Source organism: Muntiacus reevesi, chromosome 4, assembly GCF_963930625.1.
Source record: "Muntiacus reevesi chromosome 4, mMunRee1.1, whole genome shotgun sequence".
Classification (NCBI taxonomy): domain Eukaryota; kingdom Metazoa; phylum Chordata; class Mammalia; order Artiodactyla; family Cervidae; genus Muntiacus; species Muntiacus reevesi.
Genome location: NC_089252.1, coordinates 36,111,872 through 36,132,512, shown reverse-complemented (window position 1 = coordinate 36,132,512; position 20,641 = coordinate 36,111,872). Strand labels below are relative to the sequence as shown.

General features: G+C 42.4%; 1 protein-coding gene across 6 annotated transcripts in view; it reads left to right on the top strand.

The window, feature by feature from the left end:
• The first annotated feature begins 659 nt into the window (after positions 1 to 659).
• Positions 660 to 20,641, top strand: part of DLGAP1 (DLG associated protein 1) — a 288,426-nt gene continuing 268,444 nt past the window's right edge. For 3 of the 6 annotated variants that reach the window (XM_065932530.1, XM_065932529.1, XM_065932533.1), the window contains exon 1: positions 660 to 1,677. In XM_065932530.1, the coding sequence (XP_065788602.1) occupies positions 721 to 1,677 (957 nt within the window). In that variant the 5' untranslated portion in view covers positions 660 to 720. Of the gene's footprint in view, positions 1,678 to 6,125; positions 6,254 to 20,641 lie in introns of those variants that run through there. The other 3 variants (XM_065932531.1, XM_065932534.1, XM_065932532.1) reach the window with 1 other exon arrangement.

The following is a 20,641-nucleotide window of genomic DNA, read 5'->3' as shown; positions in this document are numbered from 1 at the left end:
CTCTGCAAGCACAGAACTAATTCTCTCTGTAAGGGGGATCAGCAAAAGCCTCCCAGAGAAACTGAGCCCTTGTGGTCTGCTAGCCTGATGACTAACATACAGTTAAGAATAAAACCAGAGCAGCAGGGGAAATATACAGTTATTAGAATCCTGGAGGGAGGGGGAGTTTTTCTCCCAAATCATTTAAAAATAATTTAACATTTTTATAGTTTCTTTTTTGGGTTAACTAGCTTTCACCCTGTCTCTCCTGTGTGATTGGAGGGGTCTTTGCCAAGATATAGAGGTAATAGGGCTTTTCCATCAATGCATTAAAGCTCCTTTTAGGGAGAGTCAATGAGGCTCAGGTGGTAAAGAATCTGCCTGCAATGCAGGAGACGCAGGTTCAATCCTTGGGGCAGGAAGATTCCCTGGAGGAGGAAATGGCAACCCACTCCAGTATTCTTGCCTGGGAAATCCCATAGACAGAGGAGCCTGGTGGGCTATAGTTCACTGGGTTGCAAAGAATCCAACAGGACTGAGGGACTACACTTTGACTTTTCATGAGTTCTTCTGCCAGAAAACCAACTCAGGAGCTGATGCACAGGGAAAGAGCACTATCTATTTACCAAGGAAAGGGTTAACCACTGTCCCTGTCTCCTTCATTCCCCCAGGTCTGCGGGAGACGGGTCTGGAACCACACCCCCGGGTGTCCATGACCCCCGTGGCTGTGCCCCGTCAGCGATGAAAGGGTTATCGGGCAGCCGCAGCCATCATCACGGAGTCACCTGCGATTCAGCCTGTGACTCGCTGTCGCACCACGCGGACCGCAAGCCATACCTGCTGAGCCCAGTGGAGCACCACCCGGCCGACCACCCCTATTACACTCAGCGGACCTCCTTCCAGGCCGAGTGTGTGGGCCCCTTCAGCGACCCGCTGGCCAGCAGCACCTTCCCGCGGCGGCATTACACCTCGCAGCAGGAGCTGAAGGACGAGTGTGCCCTGGTGCCCCGCACCCTGGCCACCAAGGCCAACCGCATCCCCGCCAACCTCCTGGATCAGTTTGAGAGGCAGCTGCCTCTCAGCCGGGATGGCTACCACACTTTGCAGTATAAGCGCACGGCCGTGGAGCACCGCAGCGACAGCCCCGGCCGCATCCGCCACCTGGTCCACTCGGTCCAGAAGCTCTTCACCAAATCGCACTCCCTGGAGGGGCCATCCAAGGGCAGCGTCAACGGGGGCAAGGCCAGCCCGGACGAGACGCAGACCGTGAGGTACGGCAAGCGCAGCAAAAGCAAGGAGCGGCGCCCGGAGCCCAAGCCGCGCAACAACACATCCCCGGGCTGGTGGAGTTCTGACGACAACCTCGACGGCGACATGTGCATCTACCACTCCCCCTCGGGTGTGATGACCATGGGCAGGTGCCCCGACCGCTCAGCCTCTCAGTACTTCATGGAGGCCTACAACACCATCAGCGAGCAGGCAGTGAAGGCCTCCCGGAGTAACAACGATGTCAAGTGCTCCACCTGCGCCAACCTGCCCGTCACCCTAGACGCACCGCTGCTCAAGAAGAGTGCCTGGTCCTCCACACTGACCGTGAGTCGAGCCCGAGAGGTTTACCAGAAAGCCTCGGTCAACATGGACCAGGCCATGGTGAAGTCAGAGTCGTGTCAACAAGAACGTTCCTGCCAGTACCTTCAGGTACCATTTATATGGAGGGATGGGTGCTTAGAAGTTGTACCTGCTGATTGCATGGTATTTTCTCCTGGGGCCTAGTGTTGACTCTACTATGAATTCTCTGTGTCAACCTGAGCAAATTATTTAGCATTTTGGGGGCTGAGGACTCCTATTAGGAAACAGGCCTGCTAGCAACCTCATCCAGTTATCTTGAGATACTGGATATAAAAGTGCTTTGAAAAGCACGCCTACAAGAAGGCAAGGAGTTATTAATGTTTTGTGTTCCTCTTTTGTCTGAGGGATTATAAGATAAGGAGGGGAGAAAAGGGGAGTTTACACAGAATTTTAAAATAAAGCCACCTTTTTTTTACAAAAGTCAACAATGATCTTTGGAATTCTGGAAAGAGTTTAGTTAGTTCTATTCAGGGGGTTTTGTTATTATTATTTAAGATTCTGCCCCAAGCTGTTAGTTTGGGAAAATTGATCAACGTCTTCACCACTGCAATTTTCACACCACAACGAAGCTAATCACACCCCCACCTAAGTCCTCATCCCCAGAGCATAGGGAATTGGGGTGATGCCCTGCACCCTGAGGAGGTGGAGATGGAACCAGTTTGGGGACCTGACAAGTACAGCTGCAGAGACTCAGGACAACAGAGAAGAGGAGGAAAAGAAGGGGAAGCATCTGCACAATAAAATACAATTAGTGTCAGTATGTAAATCCCACACGCACAGACCCAAGGCTGCTCCTCCCCTTCTGCAGACTCCTATTTTTCCTACTGCCCTCCAATCCACTGAAACCAGATTTCACCTGGATAAAAATATCAGGGGAAGAGTCTCTTTTTTCCCTACTGCCTCCCTTTAGAATTGTCATTTTTACTGAGACACAATGTTTCATAAGAGGGATCCTCACATTTTTCCTTTTCAAAGTGTACGTTTTCTCTTCCTAGCCCTCCCTTCCTAGCCTTGTCTGTTTTAAAAAAGGTTTTACTGGAATATAAAATCATGACATAATCATTTCCCACTCTTAAGAATAAATGCAAGTAAAAGTCTTCCACCAAGACATCCATCTTTTTTGCTCTCTTTGGCTCTCTTCTGGCAAAGCTGACTCTCTTGGGATTGCTGCTACCAAGTTCTGAAGATATTCCAGGCTGGCAGTCACTGGGTAGGGACAGTGCCAGACCCATCCCCAGACTTCAGAAGAGGCCACCTTTGTGTGGATAGTTTTCACAAACAACATAATATTTCCTACTGAAGGTGGCAGCGTTTAATTTACTATAAGGTTGTCCTCAGTTGCTCAGTCGTGCCCACCCTTTGCGACCCCATGGACTAGAGCCCACCTGGCTCCTCTGTCCATGGCACTTTCCAGGCAAGAATACTGGAATGAGTTACCATTTCCTACTCCAGGGATCTTCCCAACCCAAGGATCAAACCCATGTTTGGCAGGCATATTCTTTACCACTGCACCACCTAGGAACCTATAAGGTGGTTAGACGTGTTAATTAAGTTATCAAGAATCACTAACAGAAGTTTGAAGCTAAAGGGATCATCTAACCAAACCTCTTCATTTAGAATATAAAAAACTAGACTCAAAGAAAGGTAAAGGCCTTATAAGTCACACTGTTAATATATGGCAGAGGTAAGACCAGAACTCAAGACTCTTAGTTCATAGAAAAGACCATTATAAATATTACAACTGAAAGCCTTAGAAATTCTTTAACCACACAAATCTCATCCACTACTGAGAATAAAATATTTTGATAAGGTATCTATCTTGAAGAAAGGATTTGTAATGAGACAGAAAACCTAGAAGAGAATACATTTTTGTCTATGAAGGTTCTGTGACCAGTGGCAAAAACAAAATTTAATTTTAAAAATTGAACCATAATCAGTAGTGATAAAATCAGATAAGAAATATCAAATTAAAGCATTTCCCTGGTGGCTCAGCAGAAAGAATTCACCTGCCAATGCAAGAGTTGTGGGTTCAATCCCTGGGTCAGTAAGATCCCCTGGAGAAGGAAATGGCAACCCACTCCAGTATTCTTGCTTGGGAAATCCCATGGACATTGAAGCCTGGTTGGCTACAGTCTGTGGGGTCACAAAGAAGTGGACATGACTGAGCCAGCACAGCATTCTACACAAGACTTTCAAACTGAAAAAAAATTTTTTTATATATCAGTGTGGGGACATAGTAAATACAGTGTACTCCCCCCAACCAGTATGCTGAGATGAGGAGTTCCTCTAAAGAAAAGGAAGAAGCTGGACATTCACATGGGAGAGGAGGAAATGTGACACTCCTAAGAACTGGAATCCTCTCTAGTTCTCTTCTTGCTTTACAGGGAAAGGAGAATCTATGTCCTGCAGAAGTTCCTCTTAGGAAGATAGGTTTACTCAGCACCTGTTAGCTCCCATAAAATAATTTCCTTGTAAACTCATTCTTAGAAGCAAATGTGGGAACATAGAGGGGTTTGTTTTCTAGTCGTATTGCTTTGTGAAAAAGTGAAAGTGCTAGTTGCTCAGTCATGTCTGACTCTTTGAGACCCCACGGACTGTAGCCCACCAGGCTCCCTGTCCATGGGATTCTCCAGACAAGAATATGGAGTGAGTTGCCATTTCCTTCTGCAGGGGACCTTCCCGACGCAGGGATAGAACAGGATCTCCTGCATTGCAGGCAGATTCTCTGAGCCACCAGGAAAGCCCCAATTACCAACTAATAGTGAAACTGGATGTACAGATGTGTTTGATTTCAGTGTTAGAAAGTTTAGCGGACAAAGCATTGAACTTTAAATAAGAGGGTTTATGTTTTAGTCCCTGTTGGCCACTAACTAGTTGGTGATCACTAACTAGTGATGCGGCTTAGGACCATCATTCCAGCTCTCCAAAGTCTCTTTCTTCTACTGTAAAGTGAGGCACTTGGTTGAGAAGGCCTGGGATCCCAGTCCACATCTTCAGATGCCTCAGTTACACATGCAAAGCACTAATTAGAGCCGTTTTTAAGAGTTGTAAAGGCCTGGAGCTACCATTAAATGCTTGAAGTAGATGCTTTTCCAATGATATCTGATTTGCTCTTGGAAACTCTATGAAGTATTTTACAGTTAAAGGAACTGCGATTTAGTAAATTAGATTAAGTCACTTGCCCAAGGATACACAGCTAGTACATGGCAACATGGAGGGTCTAACCTGATTCATCTGCTTTCAAACCTGGATTTCTCCATTAATCGTGTCTGATCCCTGCCCAGACCATATATAAAACAGAGGGAAGAAGCAGCATATACCTTCTGCCTGTTATGTACCAGAAATCATAGAGTATCCATTTAGTACCCAAAAAACCTTTGTAAAATTAGTATTAATATTACTATTTACTCCAGTTTTATGGATGACAAAACTGAGGGACAAAAGATGAAATTCTGTCTTCAGGAACTCATGGGTAGTAATTGAGAGAGCTGAGACTTGACTGCAGATCTGTCTGGGTCTATAAAGTGCTTCAGAAATAGAAACAAATGCATTTTTCTCATTTTAATATTAGTTCTGTTCTGCAGCAAAGGTATGCATTCACTTGACCTCCTCTGTTTGCACACGGTTAAGAATGCATGTCCATGAAATGTGACCCATCTCAGATGAATGGCTGAAATGTTCCTAATTTGATTCTAGACTGAACACAGGTTAATATTCACCAATAATAGAATTCTAAATACTAAAAAGTTCTGTTTCTTTCTATATTGAATTATCACTTAGAAATTATTTAACTTCGGTCATTGCCATGATTATATAGAAAATGAGAGGTCTGTAGGTGTCTAGCCTCCGTCTGACATTGATTTAGAAAGAAAATACTGTAGCTTGAAATTATTTCAAGTTCCAGTTAATATAGTCAGTTGCTTAGATGTGCTGCCTCACAAGCTGTCTGTGGTTGATTTAAAAAAGACTCCCTTTTTTCCCCCAATATTGTTATTTTTAAATGTCAAGAATCAGATGTCTGCTGTTTAGAACTATTGTACGGCTGCCAGTGACTGTCTGTATCAGAATTTGGAGCAGGGACATGGATCTGAAGACATTAAAACTGTTTAATTCTCAGTTGAGATGTGGTTGGCTTTTGTACATTTGGAATAGAGCATTTATGGCACATCTCAGGGTAAGTGCTAATCGTTAAGTCAAGAAAATAGGAAGGGGGTCAGAGGAGTAGAGGGAGTTTTGGTTGTTGATTTGTTTTTACTTTAAGAAAACAGAATTCTTGATTCTGTAAATGCCTTTTTATGTAAAACGTTGCATGTTGAATGACTGGCATAATAAGCTATTCAGGAGAGCAAGATTTTAGATTTCCAACTGTTAGCCTAAAAAAAAAAAAAAAACCCTTCAAATTGTGTATTTTTGCATTCATCCAGCAGCAGAAACAGGAAAAAGGAAACAAAACGCTCTCCGGTAAAAGTAGAGAGAGAGAGACACAGGGGGAGAGAGAGAGAGGGAGAGAACGCACACGAGACAGACAAGAAAGCCAGCACGCTCAGAGATGAAATTTTAGGAGAGCAAAATGATCGACCTTTTTAAGGCTGAGTGGGTTTCTTCAGTTTGTGTGCAAGTTTCAAGAAATGGAAGGATTGACCAGGTTTGAGTACAACTCTTTTATTACTATGTATTTGGTGATAGTGTGTTGTTGGTTTAAGTGGTTTTTTCTTTCTTTTTTTTTCTTTTGGTGGTGGTGGGGAGTAGTTTTTGTTATTTTATTTGTTCTCTAAACAATAGCTAGTCCAACTGAAAGGGCTAAGTACTGATGTGTGTACAGATGGTAAGAAAGCAGGTAGAGACATCAGATACCCACACATCTGTGTCTCCAGGAGGCTTCATAAAATCTTTAATTGACAGATGATCGCAGGTGCTAGGTGCCATGAGAGGATGTTGTGTGTCTAGTGGTTGAAATGTGATCTGTGGTTTTCTTTGACAAGAATGGTGAATGCTTAACTGTTCCTTTGCAAAATTAAAATTTCTGGATGGTTGGGGGTTTTGTGGATTTTCTTGCGATTTTTTTTCCCTGTTGGTTAAATAAGACTCCACAAAAGATCACTGAAGAGTCATTCATAACAGACATGAACCCCGGACTATTTTTTTTCAATGCAGGTACAACTATTTTTCAAAATGCTATTCAAGATTATGTCAGTCTCTGCCCAGTGGGGTTTTCTTTCCCATCTGAGGTTTTCCTTCCTCTTGTTTTAGAACAATTTAAATTATGTGAAGTCAGTTTTTAAAAACTACTTTACATGAAATGTGTGACTGTGCTGAGCAATTCTACTAGTGGCTTTGGTTACTGCAATGTTTCCTTGCTGCCTTAAAAAAAATGAACCAGATTGATGATTTTCTTTATTTTCAACTTAAATTGCCTTAATAATCCAGCAAAAAAAGGGGGGGGGGAGGGTTCAAGATTCTTGATTGTATTTCCTATTTGGCTTGTACAGTCTTCTCCCTATTTTACCCTGGTCTTAGTAGAGATGTCCCTGTTTCTTGATATAATAGTAAAACGAGGTTACTTCTGCCTGATCGTAACTTTGCACATAGAATCGGTGGTAGTTCTTTCTCCGATTCTCTATAATTCTCGATGTTGCCCACATCCAAGTTTTGGGGGTGGGGGTGTGGACAATTGACAAAACACTGGGAGAAAGCAGAGGTTCAGAGTCAGTGGTAGTAAAAGAAAGATCGAAAAGATAGGAAATCCTTGAAAGTTGTTAAACTTTACTATTCTTGGTCTGCAATTTGCATGATTCTAAAGACATTTTCAACAGCACCAAAAGTCTGTAGTTAGCCACAGTCAAAGGTCTCCCCACACAGGCTTTCACATCCCTCAGAATCCAGTCTACTCATGGAAGGTCTAGCATTGGTTAGCAGAGTAAAAGACAACAACTGGCCTGGATCTCTTAGTGGCCAGGGGATTTATCTGCTCCTTCTCCTTTCTGCTTAGAGCACAGTTTGATCAGTTGCAAATTAAATTCAGGAGCCAGGGTAAACATTTACCATTCAGTAAAGAAAGACTCTTCCATAATCTCTGGTCCATTTGAGATCATGCCTTTACACAAACCAACACAAACAATGACTTAAGAATTGTAGAACACATTGGTTTTTTTGCTTGGGTGTTATTTTGTTGTATTGTCATTTAGTTGTGTCTGACTCTTTTGTGACCCCATGGACTATAGCCCCCCAGGCTCCTCATTCCATGGGTTTTCCCAGGCACAAATACTGGAGTGGGTTGCTATTTCCTTCTCCAGGGGATTTTCCCAACCTAGGGATTGAACCCAGGTCTCCTGAATTGACGGGAGGATTCTTTACCACTGAGGTACCAGGGAAGCCCCTGAGGTATTACAGGGGCCGCTAAACTTATATGCAGTATTGCCAGGCTGGCTTTGACTTGGTGACTAGATTATGGTTTTTACCACTTTGGTTTTAGGCTCAAAAAACAACAACCTCTGTGTTGTAGATTACTGTGTTCATTGATGTGAGCTGAACCATGAAGAAATTCCAGCTTTATTGTTCTAAACAGTTGAAATCAGAAACTTCATGTGATTCAAACTACAATACCTCTGAACAGTCAGATTTTTTTTTTCTGTTACTTGTCAAGATAGCTTCATAGAGAAATAAAACTTGGCCTTTTCAGGTCAAATCAGGTTACTATTACTGTGATACAATAGAAGTTATATGACCTTACTATGATTATGTTACTCATTTGAAATTTTGAACCCGTAACTTTTCCTTTGGGATAAAAATAACATTCATGTCGGACTTCATATCAAGGGTTCATTTATCTGCTTCTCAAACCATCTTGCCTCCTCCCCCACCTGCAGGCTGTGTTCCTATTAACTGCCATTTGAAACACGTTAGGACATAGGAAAAATCATGTTACTCTATTTTTATAAGTGCATATTAATAAACTCTTAGACCAAAACCATGGGAAGGGAGTGCTTTAATTTTTTTCAGTAAATGATTTATTCTCCTTCAACCCAGTCCAGTTTGCAGCTAAAAGGTAAAGATAAAGAGCTAATTACTGTTTACTGTCCCACAAACAGTGTAAGAAGGTTCCCTTTTCTCCATACTCTCTCCAACATTTATTGTTTGTAGCCTTTTGGTGATGGCCATTCTGACCTGTGTGAGGTGATACTTCATTGTAGCATTTCTCTAATAATTAGTGGTGTTGAGCATTGCCCAGCATCACCCATTGGATGGCATCGCCCAGTCAATGGACATGAGTTTTAGCAAACTCCAGGAGAAACTGAAGGACAGGGAAGCCTGGCGTGCTGCAGTCCATGGGGTCACAAAGAGTCAGGCATGACTTAGGGACTGAACAACAACAATGAAAACCTACTGTATAGCACAGAGAACTCTCCTCGATGCTTTGTGGCGACCTCGATGGGAAGGAAATCCAAAATGGAGAGGATATAGGTATACACATAGCTGAATCACTTTGCGGTACACCAGAAACTACCAGAACATTGTAAGGCAACTATACTCCAATAAAAGAAAAAGAGCTAATTACTTTTAAATAATTAGCAAAGGAAAAGGAGGGATCAGAGTGTAAGAAGTCACTCATCAGCTCACTGCTTCATTGACCGTGGCCAATTTCTTATTTATACTGTTTTTTAACACTTTGATTTTTTGGAGAACACTCACGTGACCAAGGAAAGACCTCTTCTGATGCTGTGATCTTTTTAATTTAAGACTATATACAACTATCTTTTTTAAATTGGGTTTTTTTTTTTATTATTTGTTAGTATTTCGCAAAATGCCCTGCCTTGTTTCCATTTCTAAAATAAAGAGACTTCTAATTACATTCACAAAATGTTTTCTAGATAAGCATATCTTTTCTTTTATGTACCTTAAAGTCACTCTTCTCTGTCCATTGAAGCTTTACTCTTTGTTCTCCCAGAATTTAAAACTTCCTACAAAATTCACGCTTGGATTGTCACAGAGCCTTCCAGGAAGCAGAGCTGTGTGGAGTCTAGGGCTACTATATGTTGTATGCATGTGTCTAGGTCCATATAGACACGTTATATCTGCATAGGCATTCCCGTAGCCATACTTCTAAAACATGCACTCACGCATATGCTTTCTTCCTTCTCTGATTCATGACATAAGATCTGTTTCAAGTGTACCATTTCACAAAAGCAGAATGACTTTAAAGTGGGGAAACAAACTTTTCATGCATCCCACTAGAAAACTCCTTACCTCCCTTTTACAGGGAGTACATTAAATCTCAGACCATCAGTATAAACAAGTTTGAGGTATCCTGCTTCCCTGGAGTAAGGATAAATACCTTTCATACAGAGAGTCATCCAATAACAATGAAAGGAAATGACTTCTGTTCCGCTCATGTTTTTTATCCACTGTTAATTACATACTTTCAGGATTGTCTAACTCCTCCCTGATTTTACTCTCCAGGTCTCTAAAATATGAAGGTGTATAATGAGAGGCCCTGGAAGGTTTTATTTATTTATTTATTTTTCAGAAAAATGAGTTTTACAATATCATTCCCAAACCACCTCACCGGAAGGCCATCCGGTATTCCTCCTCATTCACAAAATCCTCCCCGTAAGGTGGGTATAGCATCTTTCTACCTCCCTATTTCTCACCTAGTAATCCCCTTATGGAAGAATTATTTGCAATTACTTAGTCCAACCCACTGCTTCTAAAAGTGGGGGAAATAAACCCTAAGGAGCTACCTTGACTAACACATACTAGTCACCTCATGAGCAGCAGGCCGAGCCTAGCAGACCCACTGCCCTGCTCCTGCCCATTAAGTGTTTCACATCTATGTAAACATTTAAGGTGCTTTTCAGAGACCAGCTTATCCTTTCTTACTCCATCCGTTTAAGGCAGTGAGGTCCAGGCACAGAGGGGCAAAGACCTAACCTGAAAGTTAGATTTGAAGTATGGCTGTTTCTTAAAAAGTTCACAAGTGATAAAGACAGTTGTTAACTAAATAATTACCTGCAGTCTGTAACTCTGTGGTTACACATGGCAGGGTAGGGTTTTTAATGTCTAAATAAAAGAAATGGGTATTTTTCTTCCTGTTATCCCTGCTCATCTCTCCTGCATCCTGATGGTTTTATTAGGAGGAAATCCTGTACCAACAGAGGACAAAGGGAACAGAACTGCTCCAAGTTTGGATGTGTGATCTGTAGGCATTACACTCAGAGCCCTGGGACTGGGTTGTAAGCCCAACACACTTCTCTCTGGCATCTCCCACTGTCTTGGCAGCCAGTCCTCTTACCTCTCACCTCACTTTCCTAGAATAAAGATTGTAAACATAGCTGAAACTGTATTTTCCAAAGTAATGTGTGTCTGTGTAAAATGTGACACACAATAGAGAATATATTGGACAACAGGGCCAAGTATATTAAATCAGAGTAACTCTAGAAAATGTGAAAGAAATAATGCATAGGAGACATCAAAGGCTCCAGGTTGATCTCTTGGTCATTGCTTTTGATAGTCAAAAGCAAGCCAATGGAAAGAAGATCTAGCTCTCAAATTGGAAATGCTCTGTGGAGCATTACCTACAGGCGTTCATATAGGTAAACGGTAGCACAATGATGCCACATTCGCCTGCATGTGCAGAGTCATATACATGTGTGGCCACTTACTCTGTCATTGAATATTTAGGGAAACTGTTCCTTAAGTTTATGTGCACAAGTATCACCTTGAGGATGTCTGTAAAATGAGAATTTGTGGCATCAATCCAAGAGATTATGATTCTGTAAATCTGGGAAGAATCCAGGGCAGAGATCCATCTAAGAACCACCCTTCTACCCGATGCTCTAGAACTAGCAGATTAGATTCATCTTTGTATTTACTGAAGGGGGCAGTAGAGTCTAACAAATGAAAACATTGACTTTAATGTTGCCGCGGACTTCCCACAGGACTCTGGGCCCCCTCTGCTTAGTACCTCCATTTTTAGATCTGCAAAATGGGCATAATGATGACCCTTGTGTTTGCTGGGGTCATAGAAAAATATTTCAGGTTTGGGGAAAAAGTGAAAAATACACTGTGAAATGTTTCGAGTTTTCAAATCCTCAGCAGTTTCAAAAACTGCTTCTTCACCTGTTTCATATATCACTTTTTCTTTTACATGTTGCTTGACTGAACTTTCATTAAACCAAGTTTAGCATGAACACATCTGATTCTCTGGGAAAGAAAAGCAGTTTCCCAAAGTCGGATGACAAGTCCATCACTGGGTAGATTTAAAGCTTCCTGCCGCAAATGCCAGCTAAACACATAAAGCTTTTGTTTGCAGATGAAAAGATCACAAGGGGTACATCTTTTGACAGCTCAGCTTCTGTCAGTCAGGTTTCCCCATGGCTCCATGTTTGCTGAGAGAACACAATTTTTCTGTTGTTCTATCTCCTCAAGCTTTCGTGTATGTTTAAACAAAACCTACTTTTGTTTTCAGATCTTAAGTCTGTCAAGACCTTGCTTCCTCACTGCAGGCAGCTTTGGTTAGTCCACAGGGCAGGTTTACTTAACATCAACAAAGGATGAGATAGTTGGATGATATCACCAAGTCAATGGACATGAGTTTGAGCAAACTCTGGGAGATAGTGCAGAACAGGGTGCTACAGTCCAAGGGGTTGCAAAGAGTTGTACATTACTCAACAGCAACAGCTCTGGGGCTTGTCTAAAGGGGCCTTTATCCACTCACCTCCTTTCTTGGTTCTCTGATGAGTCTTTCTACCAGGGCAGCTTCAATGAGTGGAGTTCTTCCACTATTGCTGGCAGATGACAATAGGTCCTTGTCGATCACTGTTTTGACTCATGTCTGAAATCCCTGATCACTCCTCTCCATTCTCAGAAGCCAGCTCCGTCACAGGCCACCTACTGGCCCCATTAAAGACCCTTAAAAGATCCCAAGGACTTGTAATCCTTAGATAATTCATCTTCTCCCGCCCCCTTCTCCTCTTCTAACTAATACAAGTTCAGCTAGCTTTTCGGTAACTCAGGGGGTGTCAGTGCAAGTAACTGTCATTTGTTTGCAAATGAACTTGAGCTTTCTGAAAATTCTTCTCCCCATCACACTCCTCCAGGCTTCTCGGTGATTTGAGATCATTTCCTGTGCTCCCACCTCTTGGAAGTATTTCATGGCACGCTGAGCAGACACTTTTAGTCAAAATGCCTATAAATAGCTGATTTTCCCGCTTGCTGCCTTCTCTTTAGGGCTTTCACGAAGGAGGTGAAACAAATCCACCAGAAACAAGAGCTCTCTGTGAGGGCTGCGCAGTGACGCTTATGAAAAACCCGATCCGTAGGCTGACAATTGATCTGTAGGCTGATGACTGTCCTGTGGGTCGCTTCGCCATATTCGACTTATCTAATCACTGCCCAGAAAAAGAAACATTTTATTTCATGCCAGCTGATCTCATGAACTGAACAATCAATCAAAAATGTCTTATACAAGCTTTCATTGTATTTTGACTGTCACGCTGCGTTTTTTTTTTTTTTTTTTTTTTAATCCCAAAGCCAACTGTTATTTCTTTTCCATTGGTAAATCCAGATCACCAATTCCTATAGCTATTACAGGATAGGAAATTTGAAACTACTTAGTGTTTCTCCTCCAAACTGTCATTGTTCACAGAGCATTTACCGTGTGGCCTGTCTACTCAGTCCCCTATGCTACCCCAACAACGCCCTTAAATCTCCCAGGGTGATGTCATGGAACCTCCTGGAAGACTGCGCCCAGCTCGGCCAGGACCATAACACAGCCTTCACCGACCTCACCGAAATGACCCTTAAACATCAGACACATGATGCTAATTATGCTCCTTCCCTTCCTCCACACCCTACTGAGCAAAGGAGAACTGGGTTTAGCTGTTTTATTGTATAATTTGCAATGGGAAATTGTCCCCAGACCATGCTTACAGGTGAGGAACCTGAGGCTCAGAGAGATTAACTAGTCCTCTGTTGTAGAGAGGGTGGGGTTTCTTCCTCACTTCCTTTTACTGCCCCCTCCCTGCCCCCATTAGTGTTCCTCAATCATGGAGCACAAGACAGTTGTTGGCCTTGCTGTTCTGTCTACTCCAGAAACACTGAGAGAGTAGCGCTGACATATAAACACTACCATGTGTAAAACAGATAGATAGTGGGAAGCTGCTGTGTAGCACAGGAGCCCAGCGCAGTGTTCTGTGATGACCTAGAGGGGTGCGGTGAAGGGGCACGGCATGGGGAGGTGGAGCAGGAGGGATGCTCAAGGGGGAGGGGATATATGTTTATACAGATCTGATTCACACTGTTGGACAGCAGAAACTAACAACGTTGTAAAGCAATTATGTTGTTTAGTCGCTAAGTCGTGTCCGACTCTTTTGCGACCCCTTGGACTGTAGCCCACCAGGATCCTCTGTCCATGGGATTTCCCAGGCAAGAATAATGGAGTGAGTTGCCATTTTCTTCTCTAAGGGATCTTCCCAACCCAGGGATCGAACGCATGTCTCCTGCATTTGCAGGAGGGTTCTTTACCATGGAGCCACCAGGGAAGCCCAAAGCAATTATACTCCTTTTTTTTTTTTTTTAATTGAAAAAAAGAAAACTTTTGCCACGAGCCCCACTCTCTGATTTTTCCATTCTAGGCACTGGGCCTAATGTGGTTATGGTTTAGTCTATTGCTAAGGTTTCTAGAAAGTGCATCTTGTTAGGGCTTTCCTCTTTGTGCACTGAACATGCACAGTCAACACAAATATGAGGAAGAACTGCAAATGACAGTGAGCCCAGTGCCTCTGACATTTTTAACCATGGCGTTCTTTGTTCATATAAAGCAGAAAGTATAAAACCCAGAGCAGTCTCCACTCTGTATCCGTGGGTTTCACAAATGGAAAATATTAGAAAAATAATAAATTTCAGAAAGTTCTAGAATGGAAACTTGAATTTGCCAGCAACTATTTCCATAGCATTTCCATTGTATTTACATCTATTTGTGAAGCATTTACATCATATGAGGTATTATAAGTAATCTAGAGTTGATTTAAAGTACACGAAGATGTGCATAGTTTCCATGCAAATACCACACCATTTCATATAAGGGACTTGAGCATCCCTGGATACCAAGAGATGACTGTAGTACTCACATTGAAACAAGACTTTGCTGTTGTTGTTTAGTCCCTAAGTCGTGTCTGACTCTTTTGTAACCCCACGGTCTATAACCCGGCAGGTTCCTCTGTCCATGGGATTTCCCCAGGCAAGAATACTGGAGTGGGTTACCATTTCCTTCTCCGGGAGATCTTCCTGACCCAGGGATTGAATTTGTGTCTCCTGCATTGCAGGTGGAACCTGGAAAACAAGAATAGGAGAATTCAAACCTAAATCCCCTCTCCTCCCACCCACTGCCCTGCATCCAAGTTTCCCTCAGGGGCAGGGGGGTGGGGAGCTTCCAAAGCAGAGCTTGAAACCTGTTACCCATTCCTTTCCCTTTAAGCAGGCCTAAGCTAAGGGCTTCCCAGGTGGCTCAGGGAGTAGAGAATCTGCCTGCAGTGCAGGAGACCTGGGTTTGATCCCTGGGTTGGGAAGATCCCCTGGAGAAGGCAATGGCAACCCACTCCAGTATTCTTGCCTGGGAAATCCCATAGACAGAGGAGCCTGGTGGGCTACAGTCACTGTTTCAAGCTAAGGCAGAGTTTAATAATGGGGTTGGGGGAGGGGTAGAGACACAGGAACGAGAGGGCCCAGGATGGAGCAGAGGAGGGGAGTGTATATCCACTCTTGATAGATCAGATATATCAGAAAACCCTGATAAAGTCCGAAAATGTTAGTGGTTAGCTGTCCCAAGCTTGGTAATGTAATTGGCAGCTCTCCCAGGCCCTGACTTTCCTGCAAACAACAAGTGATGCTGGGTGCCAGGGGGTCCTGACTGGCTCACAGTATAAATGCACTTCTTGACTTGAACAGACAAGTTCACTTTCATTCCTTTTCCTCAGCTGTGACCCAGAGAGAGGAACTGACTTCTCTAAGAACAGGCAAGCCTTTCAGTCCCAGGCCAGCACTCTGCCCAGACACAGACTGGACATTTCCTCATCTTCATCCCATGCTCAAGGCTCTTCCGTGGGATAATGAATGATGGCTAGGATAATAAGCTGATGGAGGAGGAGGAGAAGAAAAGGGAGAAAAAGAAGGACTGACATTTACTGAGAAAGTTCAATAGGTCTATGCTTAACATATATTGTCCTTACTTCTGAAATTTACTAGGGTAGCTATTCGTACCCTCGTTTTATACAAAGTAGAGGTAATTAACTTGCCCAAGATTGTGTTGCTGATGAATGACAGAATGGAGATTTAAACCCTGGTCTGATTTCACTATCTGTTCACCTTCTACCACTCTGTGCTGCCTCTGCTTGGTAAATATTCCTCTGATCTTTTCCTGAAGAATTGTTTCTTGATGAGAATTTGATGACAATTTTTAAATTTTTTAAATGGTTAACAGGAAAAAACAGATTGCACCTCTATGATTAGGTATAAAAATAAATCTAGTTTGAAAAGTGGTCATGTTAGAAAGCAAATAACACATGAGGTTCATTTGCAAAGTCAGATGTATAATGCATTTGGAATAGAATATTATTTCATGTAACTGGAAAATTATATATCAGCCGATGGAAAAAACCATCACTCAAGGCCGTTGTGCTTTTTTCTTTTTTTTTCAGTGAGAAACAATACTGTTTATACCTTGAGAGTGCCAACTTGACTGTAGTTATAGCATTGTTAAAACACTAAAAGTTTATGTCCCAATTAGGACTATCTGCCCATTTAATATCCTTTGCTTGTATTAATTCAGGGATGTTTTCTTCTATAAAAATTAATGGCACTGAAATGATGAGGAAGGAAGCTAGGAATTCCCAAACCAAATTTCCCTCTAAAGCAGTGTGACTTTCTATGTTTGCCTTTTGGGGAGACCAGAAAGTTATCTCAAAGGCATATTTTGAGCCAGAATTCTGCTGGGGACGTGAGCTCCACACATCCCAGATGGTTAACTAAATATTTGGGAAGTTCGCGAATTTTACTATTTGTTAAATTACCACAGGTCCAAAGGAAAAAAATATGTCTGTTTAATGGTCAACCTTTAGAATGCCTGTTAATCATTTATATAACTGAATTAAGTGGGCCATTTGCCAGGGGGTACATATTAATATAGCTGACAAATAGTACTATTAGGGAATATCATCAGAGTTTAAACTAAATTCCTGTAGCAGATAACAAGACAGGATGGTCAGGCTTCTGAATTACGTCAGGATAAAAAGTGCCATACTCAGTGAGGAGCATGGAAGTCGCGGAGTCTTTAGGATCTTGCTTCTCATTTTGGACTCTTCTTCATGTACATGTGTCTCATCACAGAGAATTCATTGTTCTAACAAGCCCTGATTTCATGCCCTCTCTCTCCTTTATTTAAGCCCAGATGAAGTTCATTTAAATTTATATCACAGTCTTAATGTTTCAACAGCTCCCACTTTCTCTTGATCCAGTATTTTATCAAATATCCCCATGCATAAGAAGGAAATGTTAGTTATTCACTTCACAGGGACATGTAAGTAACTAAGAAATGAAAGAATTCACTAAAATTAAATCATGCCAATTTAATTCTCATTGATATTTGTAAATATTATATTTCTTCGATTCAACCAGCGATTATTTCACCCAGCTATCATAATCTACGGCCCCTATTTGTAGTCTCGATTGTGAGCAGATCATGTTAAATGTTATATATTTAAATGTTAAACAATACAAGGACAACCATTCTCAACATCTTTCATTCAACCAAGATTTATTTAGCAACTGGTTGACCCACACTGAACTCTGGGAGAGGTGACTAGACTAACGTGGGAAAGGGATGGACGAACATGGGACAGGAACAAACAGATGGGGCGATGACCCCCAGCTGGTGAGAGGAAGCAAACGGAGGCCATGACTGAGTCTCTAGATGACTAGGTGATATGGAATTTTCCCATAAGTTTCCCCAAAACGGAGGATACAGTCTAGCCTGGAGGCCAAGCCCAAGCAATTTAACTCTCTGGGCAGCATCTCAGGACAAGCAATGGTGTGAGATGAGGAAGAGCAGGGTCAGATGCCCCAGAAGGTGCATAGGAGGCCTGAGACCACAACCAGGCTGAGCCCAAGAACCAGGCTTCTGGCCCCAGAGATGGTGGGGCTGCCCAGGCCCTGGAGAAGAAATCTGGACAGACAGCGAGTACCACTGGGGGAAGAGCATCCTCACATTCACACATCATCCTGAGCTCAGCTCAGCAGTCAGCCAGCAGGATGGATTCACCTGGATTCTGTGGGTGGCATCACCACACTGCACCCCCACTGAGAGGCAGCTGGGCCTGCCCTGGGAGACCGAAAAGTCCACAGGCGTGAGGAGAGCAGAGGAGGAGCAGGTCAGAAGATAACCCCAGGGAATAATGAATGGCTTTATCATACAACGCAAACACTGTATCCCCAGCTCATACACCTGAGGAGGCAGCTGTTAGACTGGAAAGATGTTTTCCCAACAAAAGCATCAGATCCCAAGCAAGGTGAAAAAGAGCTTCTTGTTATTAAAAATGTGTAACAAGAGGCTAGCTAAACATGTCAGGGAGAGAGCAAGGAAACTTCCCTATTGGGGAAATGAGGGCAGGTGGCCCCCAGGGTTCCTTTCAGATCAAGTAGCCTCATTTTGTGCTGTTCAATATGGTAGCCACCAGCCACATGTAGCTATTTCAGTTTACAGTAATTAAAGTTAAAGAAAAGGAAAAATTCAGCCCCTTGGTCCCTGTAGCCACATTTCTAGCACTCAGTCCTCTTGTGTGGCTGGTGTTTACCATATTGGACAACACAGATATAAACATGCCCAGCACTGCAGAAAGCTCTGTTCAACTGCATGGTTCTACTTGTTTCTTGTCTATTTTAATATATTGAGTGTTACTAGATCTGGGCTTTGCCTGGAGAAGGCAGCATCCTGTTGTGATGCCCCAGTGCTCAGAGGTGTCAGAACTTGCCAGAACTTTCCTGTGCGCCACGTGAGAGTGAGGGTTGCCTGGGGGGACACCTGTTCCTCCACCTAGTCATGACGTGACATCAAATAACCCACTTTGCTACTCACATCTTCTGGTTCTTCCATGTTCTGATGGATGGGTGCCAATGAGTTGTCACACCATTCTGGGTTGTGAAAAGAATCACCTGTTTAGAAAACAGGCAGTAATCTCGTGGAATAATAACCAGCATGGACTTTGTAATCTTCTGTTTTCAGGGAAATGGTGTCACCAAAAACATGCTGTCTGGCCACATTTATTTACTCACCAAACTGCAAAAGTTGTATTTTCTCACATGGTTCCCTGAAACCAAGTGTTCTTTGGCCAATGTTGAGGGCTGGAAAGAGATCTATTCAGTCCTGCAAGCCAAAAAATGCCGTTGTTGGCAAGCCAGTTGGAAAGCTTGCTTTCCAGAAAACGCCTTTATAGAAAAACTTACAGGGCAGGGGTCCGTAATGCAGACCCTCAGAGGAAGAGGGTTTCCAGGCCCAGGGGCATCCCAGGAAGATTAGTTACAGCACCAGGACTGCCCAAAAGTGGAAGTGATGAGCCTGCACATCTAACTGACTTTGAAAGTGATCCTACCTTGAGAAGACCATTTGGTGAGCTGGAAAATGGGGTGGGGTTTGAGGAGAACTTGGGTGCAAGAAGGCAGGGCACACCCATCCACCTAATTCAAGTGCTCTTAGTCTGTGACTGTGGACAGAGTGTGAAGGAATGGACTTTAGGGGGTCGTGAACTCTTGAACTTAAAACATTAAGGAGGGGGGTGGTTGTGTTCACCCTGCTCTGGAGAAAAGTCCTTAGCTTTTAGCATGTCCCCAAAAGAGAATAAGGGCCACTAACAAATTTAAGTTACAATATCATTTAAATTAGGTAGATTTTTTCCCCATATGATCTGGCAGTCCCACTCCTGGGTGCCTATCCAGAGAAAGACATAATTTGAAAAGATGAATCTCTATGTTCACTGCAGCACTATTTACAATAGCCAAGTTATGGAAGCTAACTAAATGTCCACTGACAGATGCATGGGTAAAGAAGATGTGGTGCATACGTACAATGAACTACTACTCAGCCATAAAAAAGAATGAAATAATGCCATTTGCAGCAATATGGATGGACCTAGAGATTATCACACTAAGTGAAGTAAGCCAGATAGATAAAGATATGATATTGCTTATATGTGAAATCTAAAAGAAAAGGATACAAATGAACTTGTTTACTAAACAGCAACAGACCCACAGACATAGAAAACAAACTTACGGTTACCAAAAGTTGGGAAGGGATAAATTAGAGGAATTTAGGATTAAAATATACACATTATAGTATATAAAATAGATAACCAACAAGGACCTACAATAATATACTAAACATCTTGTAATAACATATAATGTAAGAGAACATTAAAAAATATATATATATATAACTGAATCACTTTACATCTGAAACTAACACAACATTGTAAATCAACTATATTTCAACAAAACATTTTTAAACACTAAGTAGCTTTTTCCTTAAAAACTTAAAATTGATGACTTTCCTTCTTCCTTATAATATCTTATTAGAAAAGCCTTTCGGATTACAACCTTAGAATTCTCTGAGGAATGTGTAGTTTTTAAAGAATTATCATTGTGGGTGCCTATTACCTGCAAGAGATAGATCCTTGTTGGAACTTGGAGAGTCTACTACAAAGTAAAGCATGTAATAGGATTTATCGTGAAGAAGCTTTTCCTGAGTGACCAAGTAACAAAAAGTGAGGATCTGCTGTGTTCAAGGGTTGAAGCTGAGAGGAGATTGGAATTCAAAGATTTGTAAAACAGCTCCTGCTTTCAGGGAGTTTATAGTCTAGTGAAACACTGGGTGGTTAGAGAAATAGAATACAAGCAGAAGTAAGAAACTGCATAAAGATACCTGAACAAAGAATATGAAGATTTATAGGAAGAACTCCAACTTGGGGCTTAGGAAAGGGTAGACAGAGGA